Source organism: Lagopus muta, chromosome 24 (genome assembly GCF_023343835.1).
Source record: "Lagopus muta isolate bLagMut1 chromosome 24, bLagMut1 primary, whole genome shotgun sequence".
NCBI lineage: Eukaryota > Metazoa > Chordata > Aves > Galliformes > Phasianidae > Lagopus > Lagopus muta.
Window position 1 is genome coordinate 4,606,871 of NC_064456.1, and position 13,895 is coordinate 4,620,765.

General features: G+C 48.3%; 3 protein-coding genes across 5 annotated transcripts in view; 2 read left to right on the forward strand and 1 right to left on the reverse strand.

The window, feature by feature from the left end:
• IP6K3 (inositol hexakisphosphate kinase 3) overlaps positions 1–4,915 on the forward strand; it is a 12,631-nt gene extending 7,716 nt beyond the window's left edge. Inside the window, exons 3-6 of the mRNA XM_048925711.1 lie at positions 29–233; positions 1,264–1,436; positions 2,016–2,191; positions 3,402–4,915. Coding sequence (XP_048781668.1) covers positions 29–233; positions 1,264–1,436; positions 2,016–2,191; positions 3,402–3,866 — 1,019 coding nt within the window. The 3' untranslated portion in view covers positions 3,867–4,915. The remainder of the gene's footprint in view (positions 1–28; positions 234–1,263; positions 1,437–2,015; positions 2,192–3,401) is intronic.
• A 1,911-nt stretch (positions 4,916–6,826) lies between these two features.
• On the forward strand, positions 6,827–11,826 carry LOC125684104 (ubiquinol-cytochrome-c reductase complex assembly factor 2). Its single transcript, XM_048925917.1, has 4 exons — positions 6,827–7,002; positions 10,506–10,580; positions 10,923–10,992; positions 11,715–11,826. The coding sequence occupies exons 1-4, from the start codon at positions 6,865–6,867 to the stop codon at positions 11,807–11,809; spliced, it is 378 nt and encodes a 125-aa protein (XP_048781874.1). The 5' UTR covers positions 6,827–6,864; the 3' UTR covers positions 11,810–11,826.
• A 1,134-nt stretch (positions 11,827–12,960) lies between these two features.
• The window catches only part of ITPR3 (inositol 1,4,5-trisphosphate receptor type 3), a 275,096-nt gene continuing 274,161 nt past the window's right edge, over positions 12,961–13,895 (reverse strand). For all 3 annotated transcript variants that reach the window (XM_048926319.1, XM_048926316.1, XM_048926317.1), the window contains one exon: positions 12,961–13,826. In XM_048926319.1, the coding sequence (XP_048782276.1) occupies positions 13,758–13,826 (69 nt within the window). In that variant the 3' untranslated portion in view covers positions 12,961–13,757. The remainder of the gene's footprint in view (positions 13,827–13,895) is intronic.

A 13,895-nucleotide genomic window follows, 5' to 3' on the forward strand; every position in this document is an offset into this window, starting at 1 on the left:
CCGGTTTGCTTTGCCTCCTTCCCTTCAGGAGTCGTTTCAGTGCACCTCAAGAAGGACAGCTTTGGCAACCTGACCCTGCTCGCCAGCCCCAACCTGCAGCCCGAGGGCTGCGGCCGCCTGGACAACACCAGCAGTGACATATGGCACAAATACAAGTGGGCTGCCAGCACCAGCAGTGGCACCGAGCTCGTCAAGAGGTGCCACACGCAGCTCACCAAGACCTTCAAGGACAGGTGAGGGTGTGCCGAGGGCAGGACGCTCCCTGCTGATCTTCTCCCAGTCCTTGCGTGGAACCGTCCCGGTCCCGGTAGGGTGTGAGCAGGAGGAGTTTGGTGGCACAACTGGTTTAAAGCAAAGTCCAGCCTCGGAGAGCAAAAAGTTGCATCCAGCACGTTGGCCTCATGGCTCACCTCCCCCCTATGGGTAGAGCAGAGAAGATTCAGCTATGGCTGAGATGCTGTCGCTCAAATTTATGTTTCAAACTGCTTTAAAGCTGCTGCCTCCAAACCCAGCAAGCTCCAAAATGAGAGGAGGCCCCATGAGATGAGATGCTGAGCACAGTGGGCACATTGCTGCCAAGCAGGCAGAGCTCAGCCACACAACTGCACATCGAGGGGGATTCCATCCTGTCCCCATCCCTGGCTGGCTCTGATGGGCATCGCAGTGCTTGCAAGCACAGCCCAACCTCAGGCCCTGCGGAGGCTTTCCAGCAGACATCTTTCATCTCAAATTGGTTCAGGAAAAGCTTAGGTCAGCTGTGACTGAAGGGTGCAATATTACTCCTGCGAAAGCACAGCCCCCAGCGTGAGCACTTAGGGATTGTGGATGGGCAAGGCCGACAGATGACCCTGCAAGGAGAGCAGATATCCTGCTTACTCCCCCCCTTCCTTCCCCAAAGCCAGCCCCTCCAAACTGGGAAGCATTCCCATTGTTGGACAATTGCCTGTGTTGTGCCTGTTCGGTAGATAGAGATCCCTGGGCACTGATGCTATGAATGGTGCTTTTCATAGGAGCCAAGCGCACTTTGAAATTATAATGAAAGAAAATATTGGCATCCAGCAATAGCTGCCTTTCCAAAAATTACTTTTACGGAGTAACAAAAGATCTCCGCAGGTTGGACATGATGAATAAGTTCCCTCTGAGAGCCCCAGAAAATTTACCTCGTCAAGTTTGAGGTTCTACAAAAGGGAGGAGGGGGAAGAGAGGGACTATTCTCTTCTGGGGCTCATAAACCAAACACATTCCTTTGTGTGTTCTGCCTAGCTGCCCGGGCAGGATGCGACTGAGGACAGACCTTCAGTACTGCACAGATTCACTTTTGGAAGATGCAAACAGAAACCAGACAGAAAAAAACAGCTCCAACCCCTGGGGACTGCACTGTCACAGACAGCACCTGAACCGCATGTCCTCCAAGTATAATGAGAACAAACTGCATCGTATCCTTTTTCCCCTCTCTCCTCCAGCATTGCCTTGGCTGCAGATAAGAGCTCATAATCGAGGTCTGGTTTATTGCAGCAGCACGCACCCCTCTTTCCCACTGTCTGAATAAGAAGGGGGAAAAAAAGCATTTCCCATAAGAGAGCATCCAAGCTTAAGTCAAAGATACCTTTGGCATACGTTTAAAAAACACAACTATATGGGAATTAGCAGCTGCCTCGCCTTTTATTTTCCTATTACACTTCATTACCCACCAGTCATGTGAGTAATAGTTCAACAACTTCCCCCACACCCATTGGAGTAAGTGCAGTGCTGAGGAGAGGTGCTGGATCGACAGCCCGGGGCTGCGGTGTCACTGGAGAATGGAGCTGTTGCTGCTTTAATTGGTAGGACTGTACTACAGTAAATTAACTGCAATCGGCAGCAAGGGGCCCATAGCAATGACATGTTGGTAAAATTGGCTCAGAAAGTCTCATTACAGTTGTGAGCTATTATGGAGAGCGTCAGCAGTTGCTCTGATTTAAGACCTCTTTCAATTAGAATTTAAAAGTATTGGGTTTCCCTTAACTCATGTTTAGAGTTTCTATTGCTTGAAAACGTGGTGTCGAAATACAGCTACCCCTGCATCCTGGACTTAAAGATGGGAACCCGGCAGCATGGGGACGACGCCTCGGAGGAGAAGAAAGCACGGCACATCAAGAAGTGTGAACAGAGCACCTCTGCATCGCTGGGCGTCCGCATCTGTGGGATGCAGGTGAGGGCAGCCCTGCTCCTCCGGCTGTTCGCACAACGCACAGCTCGAAACCACACTGCAGATCTGAAGGGATTCTCCCCTTTGTTGGTGTAAATTGAACTCGTTTCATTGGTTTCTGCCAACAAACACAGAGTGCGAGAGCCACCCACGTGGTTGTGCATCCCATCCTTAAACAGGATGCTTCAGGGACAGCATAGGATACGGCACAGGGAGGGCAAACCTTTCCCCGCGCTCTGTTTGACTTCTGGAGATGGGATTACTTACACAGGTGGTGGTTGTCTGTAGGAGCAGCTGAGGATCAGCTTGTACACAGCAGCAGCATCTGCTATTGTGTGCTCAGCTCGTGACACGAGGAAAAGCAGCAGGCATCCCTTGCCCCGCACATGCCTTCACTGAGCTGCCTCATCCTATTGCTGCAAGAAGGAAGGGTTTCTTTCCTGCTAAATATTATGGTTCCTCTCGATTAAAATCGCTGCCCTCCCTCCCAGAAACTGAAACCAGAAACTGAAACCACACATTTTTTCCATTCAACAGTTTTCAAACGGGTTTCACAATGTTCTGCTGTGCCTGAAGGATAATTATGACAATGATGATTACAAAGAACATGCACAGCAATGTAAACAGCGTTGAATGCTGTGTCCCTTCCTGGCCTCTGCCATCCTTCTGTTGAGCAGATTATCCTTTAAAATACAACTGGTGTGTGAGCTAATTCTGAATTCATTCTTCCAGTTCTAACTCAGGATTACCAATGCCTCACATACATACAAATTTCTGTCTACATCTTCTTGTCTCTCTGTTTAAGAGAACAGCATTATTGCTGCTTGTACTGAGAGCAGGAACACGGCTGGGGCACTGCTGTACTACTGCAGGCTCCTAACGTAGCCAGAGGGAAAATGCCATAAATCAGTAACGACACGGCAGTGACTTACAGCTCTACAGGTTTCACAGAGGGGTAATTTATTGGAATGCAAAAAGAATCTGCACCAGTGGCTTAAACTGAATAGTTTAAATCTCCAGAAAAGACAGGGGGTGGGATACAGTAAGGAAGGAGCCTGCAGTGCGCTGCCAGCATTGCTCCATCGCAGGGGATCCGTGCCCCATTTCTCAGCCTGGGTCCCAAATGTTTAAATTAGGATGAAATCCAGAGCACGTGAAAAAACTGAACAGCAAGGCAGCCACTGAATCTGCATTGTTGCTCTCTTTCCCCAAGGTTTACCAAGCGGATGCTGGCCATTTTCTCTGCAAGGATAAATACTATGGAAGGAAACTCTCACCCGAGGGATTCAGGCAAACCCTGCAGCAGTTCCTGTGCAATGGAAACCATCTCAGAACGGACGTCCTGGAGCCCCTCATCCAGAAGCTGAAAGCTCTGCTCTCCGTCATTAAGAAGCAGAGCTCCTACAGGTTCTACTCCAGCTCACTTCTCATCATTTACGATGGACTGGAGCACAAGGAGAGCACGGCGCCTTTGGATAATCACCTCCAGGGGCACTTCCAAAAAACAAACTGCATCACGTCGCACTCCAGAGTCGACGTCCGCATGATAGACTTTGCCCACACCACTTTTAAAGGCTCCAAATGTAACCACACCACTTACGACGGGCCGGACCACGGCTATATTTTCGGTTTAGAGAACCTCATCAAAATCCTGCAGAACATTTCAGAAGGAAAATGACACGTCCTGTGAGTTGGCCCTGAGAAGCACCACACTGGGTCCGTAGGATCCTCCCAGCTGCAGAATGTCACGTGCATGGTTTGGAATGAGAGCACGGACAGCTTGCTAGGAAAGTGCAAAAACTGCTACGTGCCATTACTGAACTCAACCGTAAAAAGCAAAGAGCTGAAAGAATCTGTTCTGTCTGCAATCAATCAGAAGATTTATTTTCCTTTCTTGTTTTACTGCTGTCCTTGATTTATTTGTAAGCCAAAAGAAAGCATTACTTGAAAGAGTCTTAATGATAAAATAGGACCTGCTCACCTCCACCACGCTCACAAAGCCGAGCGAGCTGAGAAGATATTGTGCATTTAAGTGAGACTATTAAAATGAGCTGGCAGGTCTTAACAGATGGCAGCATTACTTTCAACTCATGCTCAGCGCTATAGGCTGAGCACAAAGACAGAAGTGGAAGAAAAATGCACACCCTGACATTCACGCTCCACCTGCACAGAGCTGTTCTTGCAAAGCACTTCTCCACACAGCGCAGGTGCACGGTGCTTTGTTCAAGCACAGATATGCCAGATGCTGCAGAGCTCCTGGTTCTGTCCTGCTGAAGGTGTACAAGCAGGTAGATCTCCGACCAAAAGTGGACCCTGCAAAGGGTTTAATACCCCCCGTGGGTCATAACAGAGCATGTTTCCAGAACTTTCTCAGCAAGAAGCTCCTGAGGGGCTGAAGTATGATTCTGTCAGTAGTCAAAAAGTCATTCGCATCAAGGTATTTATGCTTCGAATTCAAGAAAAAAAAATGTCAGGGGCTGGATATTAAAGGTTACCTAAAAATTCTTTGGTACCAATATAATGTGTGTGTTTGGAGGAAACGGTAACAAAAAAAAACCTGATTCAATGTTTACAGCTTTTGTTGACAGACTTTATTATGGAACAAACATAATTCCTTCCTGCATGGTGTGGGAAGCTTGAAGGGGAAGTCCTTACACAAGGAACAGGGGTACAGAACCCAGTTACTGGGGAGTGGGAATACAAATAAAGTTGTCTAAGCAACTCTCACCTGTTGTCCATCTCGTTTTCACTCCCAGAGCATCCTCAAATCATGCTATCTCTTCTTTAGGGCTGCATGTTTTCAAAAGAGCCATTATTCCCACAAGTTTAAATACCAGATCTGAAGGCAGAGCCCTTCACTTGTATTTTACTGCATACAGCTGGAGAATTGCTGCAATTTATAGCTGGAAAATTTAAGTCATCTGGCCCAGCTGCATATTTTACTTGGCCTGAAGTGCATCTGGGAATATCTCATTATTTACTGAATATTTCATAGTATTGCATATTTCTTGCCCACAAGCACTGCTGACTATTAAAAAAGCCACAAACATTGCTTCAGCAGTGAAAAGCCTGCATCACCCACTGCCTTGGCTCACACTCACGTGCTGTGGTCAGTGCTGGTTGTGGCCCACACCTCACAGCTTTTGTGCTCATGCAGACCTACCTCAGCCCTTACACTGCTGCTGAGCCTCTGGGGACATGGGATCTGCAAGCAGGGAAGGATGAGGAAGGCTCTAAGCAAGGTGCCAGCAGCTGGGCTGTGTGTGATCCCCAGCCATCCCTCATTTCTCCTGCAGAAATGGAGGCATCCCAGCTGCTTGCACAGGCATCACCCCACTCCCTTTTTCCTCCCTTACATACCAGCACAGTTTCTGAGTATTTAACCACTGTGAGCAAAACCTCGTGTGCTCCGTGGAGATGGCAGAAAAAGGAATTCCTTACTGTGAGGTGGTGGGGCACTGCACACACTGCCCAGTGAGCCTGTGGGTCACTCAGGGCCAGGCTGGGTTAGGCTGTGAGCAGCCTGGGCAGGAGGAAAACGTCCCTGCCTATAATAAGGAATGGAATGAGGTGACCTAAAAGGTCCCTTCCCCCCCCCCAACCCTAACTCCAACCATCCCATGGCTCTGTGAACACCAGCCAGGTCTCCCTAGGTTGTGAAGCAGGCAGAAACTGTTGGAAATACCCAAATAATGTATCAGGACGGTATCTCTGATAAAGCAGGTTTTATTCACAATTGCAGTGGTGGGCCTCCTGCAGGCAGGAATGCACCCAGAAAACAGCATTCCATCTTTTATGCCCTATTACTCGACGCTTATCTCCTTCTCCCCTGCTTCCTCATTGGTCGAGTGCTTCAGGATCACGATCTTCCTGATGCTCAGCTGAACACACAGATACTGGCAGATTCTACAGATACATCAATTGTTGCAGCTGAGCATGTATTGCTAATTAGTAACTTCTCACATTTGCTCACTCAACACTCGGTCGCTGTTTCTGCACATCTGCTCGTCCTTGCATACAGATAAGCTTGGAAGGAGGACAGAGGGCCTTGATGCCTGCCTGCTGCACCCCAACCTGCCCAGAGCAAGGCAAGCCAGCCAGTGTGCAGCCCTGCCTGCTTTGATGTTTGCTAAGTCTGTTTTTCTTTTGCTGAGGGTCTCTTACCCAAACAGAACAGCCCTACAACATGTTCTCTAGTCCATCACACCATACCTACACTATTTGCAACATTTAGAAACTACTGCATTTTGCAAGCAAGAATTAATCACGTAATCCAGCAGCTGTATTCCTAAAGCATGTTACCAACATAGATGGCATTTCTACCTTTTCACATCACATTTCTAAGGACAAGTTACAAAATACAAACACACTGTGCTCTACTTCAGATCAATCTCCCCCCTTTTTTTATATCTAACGCAGAAACAACATTCCATTCCATTCCATTCCATTCCTACAAAACCAAGCATCAAAGCAGCTATCTCACGCCACGCTGCTGGCCAACGGGCTCCGCGCAGCCCAGCAGCGAGGCGCCTTTTCCGGCCCAATATCGCACACAGACACCGCCGACCCGCACAACACCCACAAACGAACCACGCTGTGCGGCACTGCGCGCACCCATCCTTGGGCGGCACTGCGCATGCGCGGCTCCGCCCCGCCGCCCCGGTCACGTGACCGTCATGGCGGCCACCAGGTACCGGCGCTTCCTGAGGCTCTGCGAGGAGTGGCCGGTGGAGGAGACGAAGCGGCAGCGCGATTTGGGAGTCTTCATTCGGCAACGCGTGGCTCAAGCCTTCCGCGAGGGGGAGAACACGCAGGTGAGAGCGGAGAGATGCGCCGGGAGGGCGGCGAAGGCCTAAGCGGGAACGGGAAGGGGGGAAGCAGAAGGGCGGGGCCGCGCATGCGCATTGCGGCGCTCCTCGCGGTGGGGGCGGGGCGGGGCGTGGTGCAGAACTGGAACTGAAATGAATGGAAATGGAGAGTGGGGCTGCAGTGCTTTACAGCGTGGGAGGTGGTGCTGGGGAACGGCAGGATCGTGGGGCATCCTGAGTTGGAAGGGGACCGGGGGGAATCATAGAGTCCTTAGTGATGGAAAGGGCCTTTAATGAGCACTGCTCTTGTGAGGCCCCATCTGCAGTGCTGTGTCCAGGTCTGGAGCCCCCAGTACCAGAAGGACAGAGGGCTGTTGGAGGGGGTCCAGAGGTGCTGGAACAGCTGCCTAGAGAGGCTGTGGATGCCCCATGCATCCCTGGAGGTGTTCAAGGCCAGGTTGGATGGGGCCCTGGGCAGCCTTGGCTGCTATGAAATGGGGAGGTTGGTGCCCTGCGTGTGGCAGGGGGTTGGAGCTTCGTGATCCTTGAGGTCTCTTTAAAGCTGGGCCATTCTGTGATTCTGTCACCTTACACTGAACAGGGGCATCTACAGCTTGATCAGGCTTCTCTTTGCCAGGTCCATCCTGACGATAAATGTCTCCAGGGATGGGCTTCCACCATCTCTCTGGGCAATCTGTGCCAGTGCTTCACCACCTTCATTCACTGTAAAAGACTTTTTCTTTATATCTACTCTAAATCTTCCCTCTTTGAGTTTGAAGTCATTTCCCCTTGTCTTATCTTCAGTGTCTGCTAAAGAGTCTGTCCCGTTCTTACAGCCCTGCTTTAGTTTCTGAAAGGCTGTTATCACATCTCCCACAAAGCCATCTCTCCTCCACGCTGAATAGCCTCAGCTCTCTCAGTCCACGCTCATAACATCAAGTCCAGATCCACCCAAAAATCAGGGCATGTGCATGTTGTCCAGATGCTACTTGAGCTCTGGCAGGCTCAGAACCATGAACACTGCCCTGGGGAACCTGTGCCATGCCCACCACCCTCTGGTGCAAAACCTTCACCTCACACCCCCTGACCTCCCCCATCACAGCTCCAAGCCGTTCCCTCATGTTCTGATCAGCAGAGCTCAGCACTGTCCATCTGCTCTCTCTGAGGTGTTGCAGGGCTGTGAGGCCTCCCCCCCTCAGCTCATCTGTTGGATAACTCAGGAGACCTCAGCTGCTCCTTATACATCTTTCCTTCCAGACCCTTCACCTTTTGTAGACCTCCTTTGAACGCTCTCTGGTAGCTTTATGTCTTTTTTTGTACTGTGGAGCACACGACAGCCCTCAGTGCTCAAGGTGAGGCCGTATTGATGCAGTGCATGGTGGGGCAGTCCCTTCCCTCAACCAGCTAGCAGTGCTGTGCTCAGTGCACCCAGGGTAGAGTTGACCTTCCTGACCATCTGGCCACACTTCTGGCTCACATTTAACCTGCTTTCAACCAAGACTCCCACGTCCCTTTCAGTAGGGCTGCTCTCCAGAGTCTCATCCCCCTGTGTATGTACAGCCAGGGTTGCCTCTTACCAGGTGCAGAATCCAGCACTTGTCCTCGGTGAACTTCATTTGGTTTTTGATTGCCCACCTCTCTAATTTGCCTGAATCTCTCTGGAAGTCACCTTCAGCTGTGTCATCAGATCCTCCCAGCTCAGTATCATCAGCAAACTTATTCAAAATACCTTCTAGTCCTACATCCAAATCATTTATGAAGGCACTGAAGAGAACTAAACCAAACTAAACTGAAGAGAACCAACTAAAAATGGAGCCCTGGGGGAGTGCCAGTGACCAACCAGCCTGATGTGTCCCCTTTGGGCCCGACCCATCAGCCAAATGCTCACCCACCGCAGGTTGTTCTTGTCTAGCTTTGTGCTGGACATTTTGTCCAGAAGGATACTGTGAGAAACAGTATCAAAAGCTTTACCAAAATCCAAAAAGACAGCATCAGCTGGCTTTCCTTCCTCAACTGGATGGGTGACCTTGTCATAAAAGGAAATGAAGTCAGTTAAACAGAACCTTCCCCTCACGTATCTGATGTGCCCTTTCTTAGCATAAAAGCGCTGTTCCAGATGTGCTGCTTCTACTACAGTGTGCCATTACAGGCTCCTAATTCCATATTGGTCACCAGGATAATCTGCAGCAGACACTGCAGGAAGTGCTTATTGCTTTTCCACACGCTCAGGACAGCTGAATGAGCTGCACCGATTGGTCAAAAGATCCCCAAGCTGCCACCGGTCTTGAAAACCTAAATTGATGCCTGCAGCAGTGATGTCAATTTGTATGTATAAAGACTTAATACAGCGAAAGGAAATGTACTGGCAGTCAGCAGGAGGAATGTATGAGAGAAGCGCTCGAGCCTTACAGGATACTCTGTCAGCCAAATGTCTGTTTTATTCACGTGGAGGAAGACTTGCTGATTTTTTTTTCAGGCAGTACTATTTAATGGCTATTTCTGCTGTCATTACGAAAACATCAGCAGGGTCACTTGAAAAGTGGCTGTAAAATATGCGAAGCTGAAAATCACCTGCAGTTTGGTGGTGCTTGGCAGCCCGTCTGGCCCTTATCCCCTCTTCTCCAGTAGCCATTGCGTGCTATAGCAGGAGAGCCTTTTCCTGGGTTCCAAGCTGGTACAGAGGAGGCATTACCCTTCTTGTGTTGAACCCATGCCAGCACCCCAAGGACAGACGAGCTGTGTCATTTTATCCCGCCTTGTTATGGCTGATGCTATTCTTATTCATGTATCCATTTTAATCGTTGGCGTTTGATGTCATTGGCCAGCAGTGCAGAGTTCTGGTCAAGTTGGTCCCCACTATAAATTAGAAAAACAAGACGACCTGCCATACATGGTGCTGAACAGACTCTGTGAGGCAGAGGCACCTGTCGGATGCACCGAGGAGTGTTTTAGGTATTAGCAAAATCTTTCCAACTTACTGGACCAAAATAGAAATCCTTTTACCCTACGCAAGCTGCTCAGTGCTGCTTTTCCCTAATCAATTATAAACTATTTTTAGCCTGCACCAGGATTTTCTCTACCTTCCATCCTGGTACCTCATCCCGTTTGATCCTCAGAATGAAACAGGAGGCAAAACCTGCCTCTGAGCAGAGAAAGCTCAGATTTTACAATGCTGGCCAATAATCACGAGAGGAAAACCATCCAGCTATCTTCACATTCACTGTGCGCTCGCAGTTGAGCTGCCATATCTTTGTGAGCAGAACTCAAGGTCCCTTCTAGAGCTTACGTGCCTCATTATTCTTGTAGGCCAAGCTGGCCAGAAGTGGAGGAGAAAGAAAATGCTCTGCCTTCGGGAGCAGCATAACAGGGGTCACCAGCATCCAGCATTGCACTGGGAGCTCGCTGAGCTTCTCTTCTGCTGTCCTTCTCACAGACTTTCAGCTCAAATGACATCTTTTGCTCTGCAGGTTTTAAAATAAGACTTGTGTGATATTTCTGTCGCTTTCCAGATTGCTGATCCTGAGACCTGTGACCAAATGTATGAGAGCTTAGTCAGAATCCACAACAACTACTACAAAAACAAGGTAAGGTTTGTTGTTAGCCATTGCCAGCCCTTTAGTGAGCCAGTCACCACCTGCTGCAGTGCATTGCCTCTTCCCAGCAGGGGCTCTGAGCATACAGCAGGCGAATGAGAAGTCAGATGGATGCTGCACTGCCTGTGCCTTTGGTCTCCCTGGTTTTACTGCTGGCCTTCATGGCATGTCTGAACAGTGCTGATGGTTTTTGCTATGGATGAACACAATTCTTAGTTCTTGGCCGAAAATGAGTAGGGCTCTGTTATTTGGTGGCATATTACCTCTTTTGTGCACTGCAAGTAACGCCTTGTTCTGTCTCTCCTTCTCACACCTACTTGCTTGTTTGTGAAGTATCCACGCCTGAAAGACACAAGCTTCACTGGAGTGACAGTGCAAGATTGCAAGATGATCCTAGCAACAGGTACTAATACTGTGACTTGGGAGTAAATCAGGGCAGGAGATAAATTACATTCTGTTCTTTGTGGTGTTCACTTCATCACTTCTACTAAACACTTGTGACTAAAGAACTGATTGGGACTGCCATGCAGGTATATTAGGATGGTTAAAAAGGTGCTAAGTTCAGGCATAATTGAGGAGAGTCTCAGTAATCGATTGGGACAAAAAGTCAATTGTGTTTTTTGCAGTGGGCAGGAATGGCAGAGGGTTTGTGAGGCTCTTTGAGACAGAATGGCAGGAGCTGCATGAAAGCAATCCACGTTTGCTACATGGCTCAAAAAATTCTTGGCTTCCATTTCATCATGTTCAAATTCCCTTCAGTGCTTCTTATCTCGTGTTAGACTTAGAGAAAGCAGGGTACCACAATGCAGAAAGACTCTCAGCCAAATCATTTATTAAGCACGGTGCAGGAAGCCAATGCCGTTTTGTTCTGCTCCACTTCCTAACTTTGACTGTGGTGCGTGGCAACTGAATATTAGTTGTTGGAGATAAGGGACTCCCTGCACAATTGATTGAAAGGGAAAACAAACTTGCCTCAGGCCCTGAAATAGAAATTCATTAAGACAAAAAGTCAAAAAAAGAAAACGTTTGTAAGGCAAAGCTCTTATAAGAGGGCCGTCAGCCCTTTGCTTTCCTGCCTTTCTTCCTCTCTCCCCATCTCTCTCTCTCCCCCTTCTCCTTTTGCAGACATTCTGAAACAGATGGAAGACATGAAAAAAGGGACGTGGAGAAAATTGCGAGAAAGGTTTTACGCCAAGAAATCTGAAGAGGACTCGAAGTGATAGGCTGGCTCCCAGATTCTCCTCTGTATATATTCCTATAGCTCTGTGTTGCCATGATGAATAAAACCATTCATTCCTCTTAGCAACAGCGTTGGTTTTTTTTTTGTTCAGACTTTATACCCTTCATTTGTAATGTCTGCTCTTTTCTTTTTGGAAATGTAGGACCTACCGTAACACATCTGCAATGAAGGCATATGGGATCGGTGTAAAGTTTGAAAGGAAAGAGCTCTGTGTTGTTAGACCAGATCATTTGTATTATAAGACACAGACCATCAGGAAGTGCACAGCAAGGAGGTACAACCATGTAAGCTTTACATCTGCTCGTGAAGACAGCACACAGTAGTGCTGGCAGGTAGCTGTGCTTATCTGTGTTTGCACTGGTAACAGTGAAATGGAGGGAGAGAGAACTTAATGATCACGTTTGTGGTGCTTTTGAGAAGTAGCCTGGGAAGGCACAAGAAAGCACTGAGGTGACTGTTTACCATGGTGACAGCAGAGCAGTGTAAGAAGAGTGCAGATGAGATCTCAGCTCACACCTTGTCTGCAGTGCTGCATTGCTGTGGTGCTGGCTCAGCTAACGATGCAGATTGCCCCCAGCGGGAAGAGGAGGCTCTGTGTCGGTTACTGCAGATCTGAGGGATGAAGATAGGTTGTCATGATGTGTTGCTCTATAGGGCCCTAAATTAATTTCAGGTGTGATTAGTCCATCGCTGTGGCCTATTTTTATTGCTTTTTGAATCTTTGATGCTTGCCTCAACCTCTGTTCTTGGGAGGCAGAGGCGCAGGATTGTAGCTGGGATGGCTGCAGCACTGCTTGGCTGGGGAATGATGAGTGTCTAGAACACAGCTATGCCAGGACTCTGCTTGGCTCCAGGCAGCACGAACAGCTGCTCCTTTCTGTATGTTCAAACTCTGTTTTCCTGGCAAGTAGTGAAAGAATTGGAAACTTTGCAGGATGCTCTGATCGAACGCTTCAGAATGCAAGGCTGGTGTTCCAGGTAGTTCTTCACAGTAATGTTGTTGGCAGTGGGCTGTGGAGTGACTACCTTTGGTAATACAGCCCTGCATTGGTTCACGTATCTGAATTGCTCTTTATTTCTATTCACAACAGCCCCCCTGCGTCCCAGAGGAAGGGAGGTTTCTTTACCATGTTTAAGTTTTTATTATAACTTCATTTTGTCTTTAATTTAGTTAAGGCAATTTACACTTTAGTTCTTAAGTAACAACAACAACAACAAAAGTAAAACATTACACCAGAGATGAATCTAAACCACAGGACACCCCTTCACAGTGAACTCCTGTAAACCTGCAGTTTCCCACTACTACTCCCCAGATATTCTTTGTCCACAGAAGGCAAAAGGCCAGTTCTCACAGTACTACCTTAGATTCTCATCCTCATTTGGTGAGCTAAATTATCAAATCCATCTCCTGAGGTTAGCTCCTCTTTTACTGCACCAAAGTGATGAACAGAATTCTTTAAATGGACAGGAAGCAGCATGGAGCAGGTACAGCAAATATGGCTGGTCTGCAAAGTTCCACATTTACTAGCGATGCTCCTGGAATAAGTTAAATACTGCAGCCCTACAGCTAGTTACACTACACCTGGGTGGAGGCCACCAGATGTAGCACATGGAGATAAAGATACAACCCCCCACATTTGCAAAATAAAGAGTTATTGCAATGAGGAATAAAAGTCTTGTATAATTTATCTTCCTCTAAGGGCATGGAGTAACATCTGGGTCCAGGAATCGTGAGGAATCCTCACCAGCCATTGGTTCCTGAATTGCTTACAAGCCATCTAAGGAGAATATTGACTTGGAAGCCCCTCCACGTGGTCCTGCTTTCTCTGACAGTGATGTCCATGCGTGGGACCCAGGGATAAGCAGCCTCATCATCTGATAGGTGTGTTTAGTCCTTCAGGGGGTGAAGCCGATCCTTTTTCTGTGTCTTAGTGGTTCATGGTATTCTGGACATCCACAAACCCCATCCTTTGTCTGCGCTTCCTCTGCTCTGTCATCTGGAGTTCAAACAAGGACACAAGTGAGGTAGGAAACCAGGCTGTTATTCTGTTCATTAGTGTGCTTCT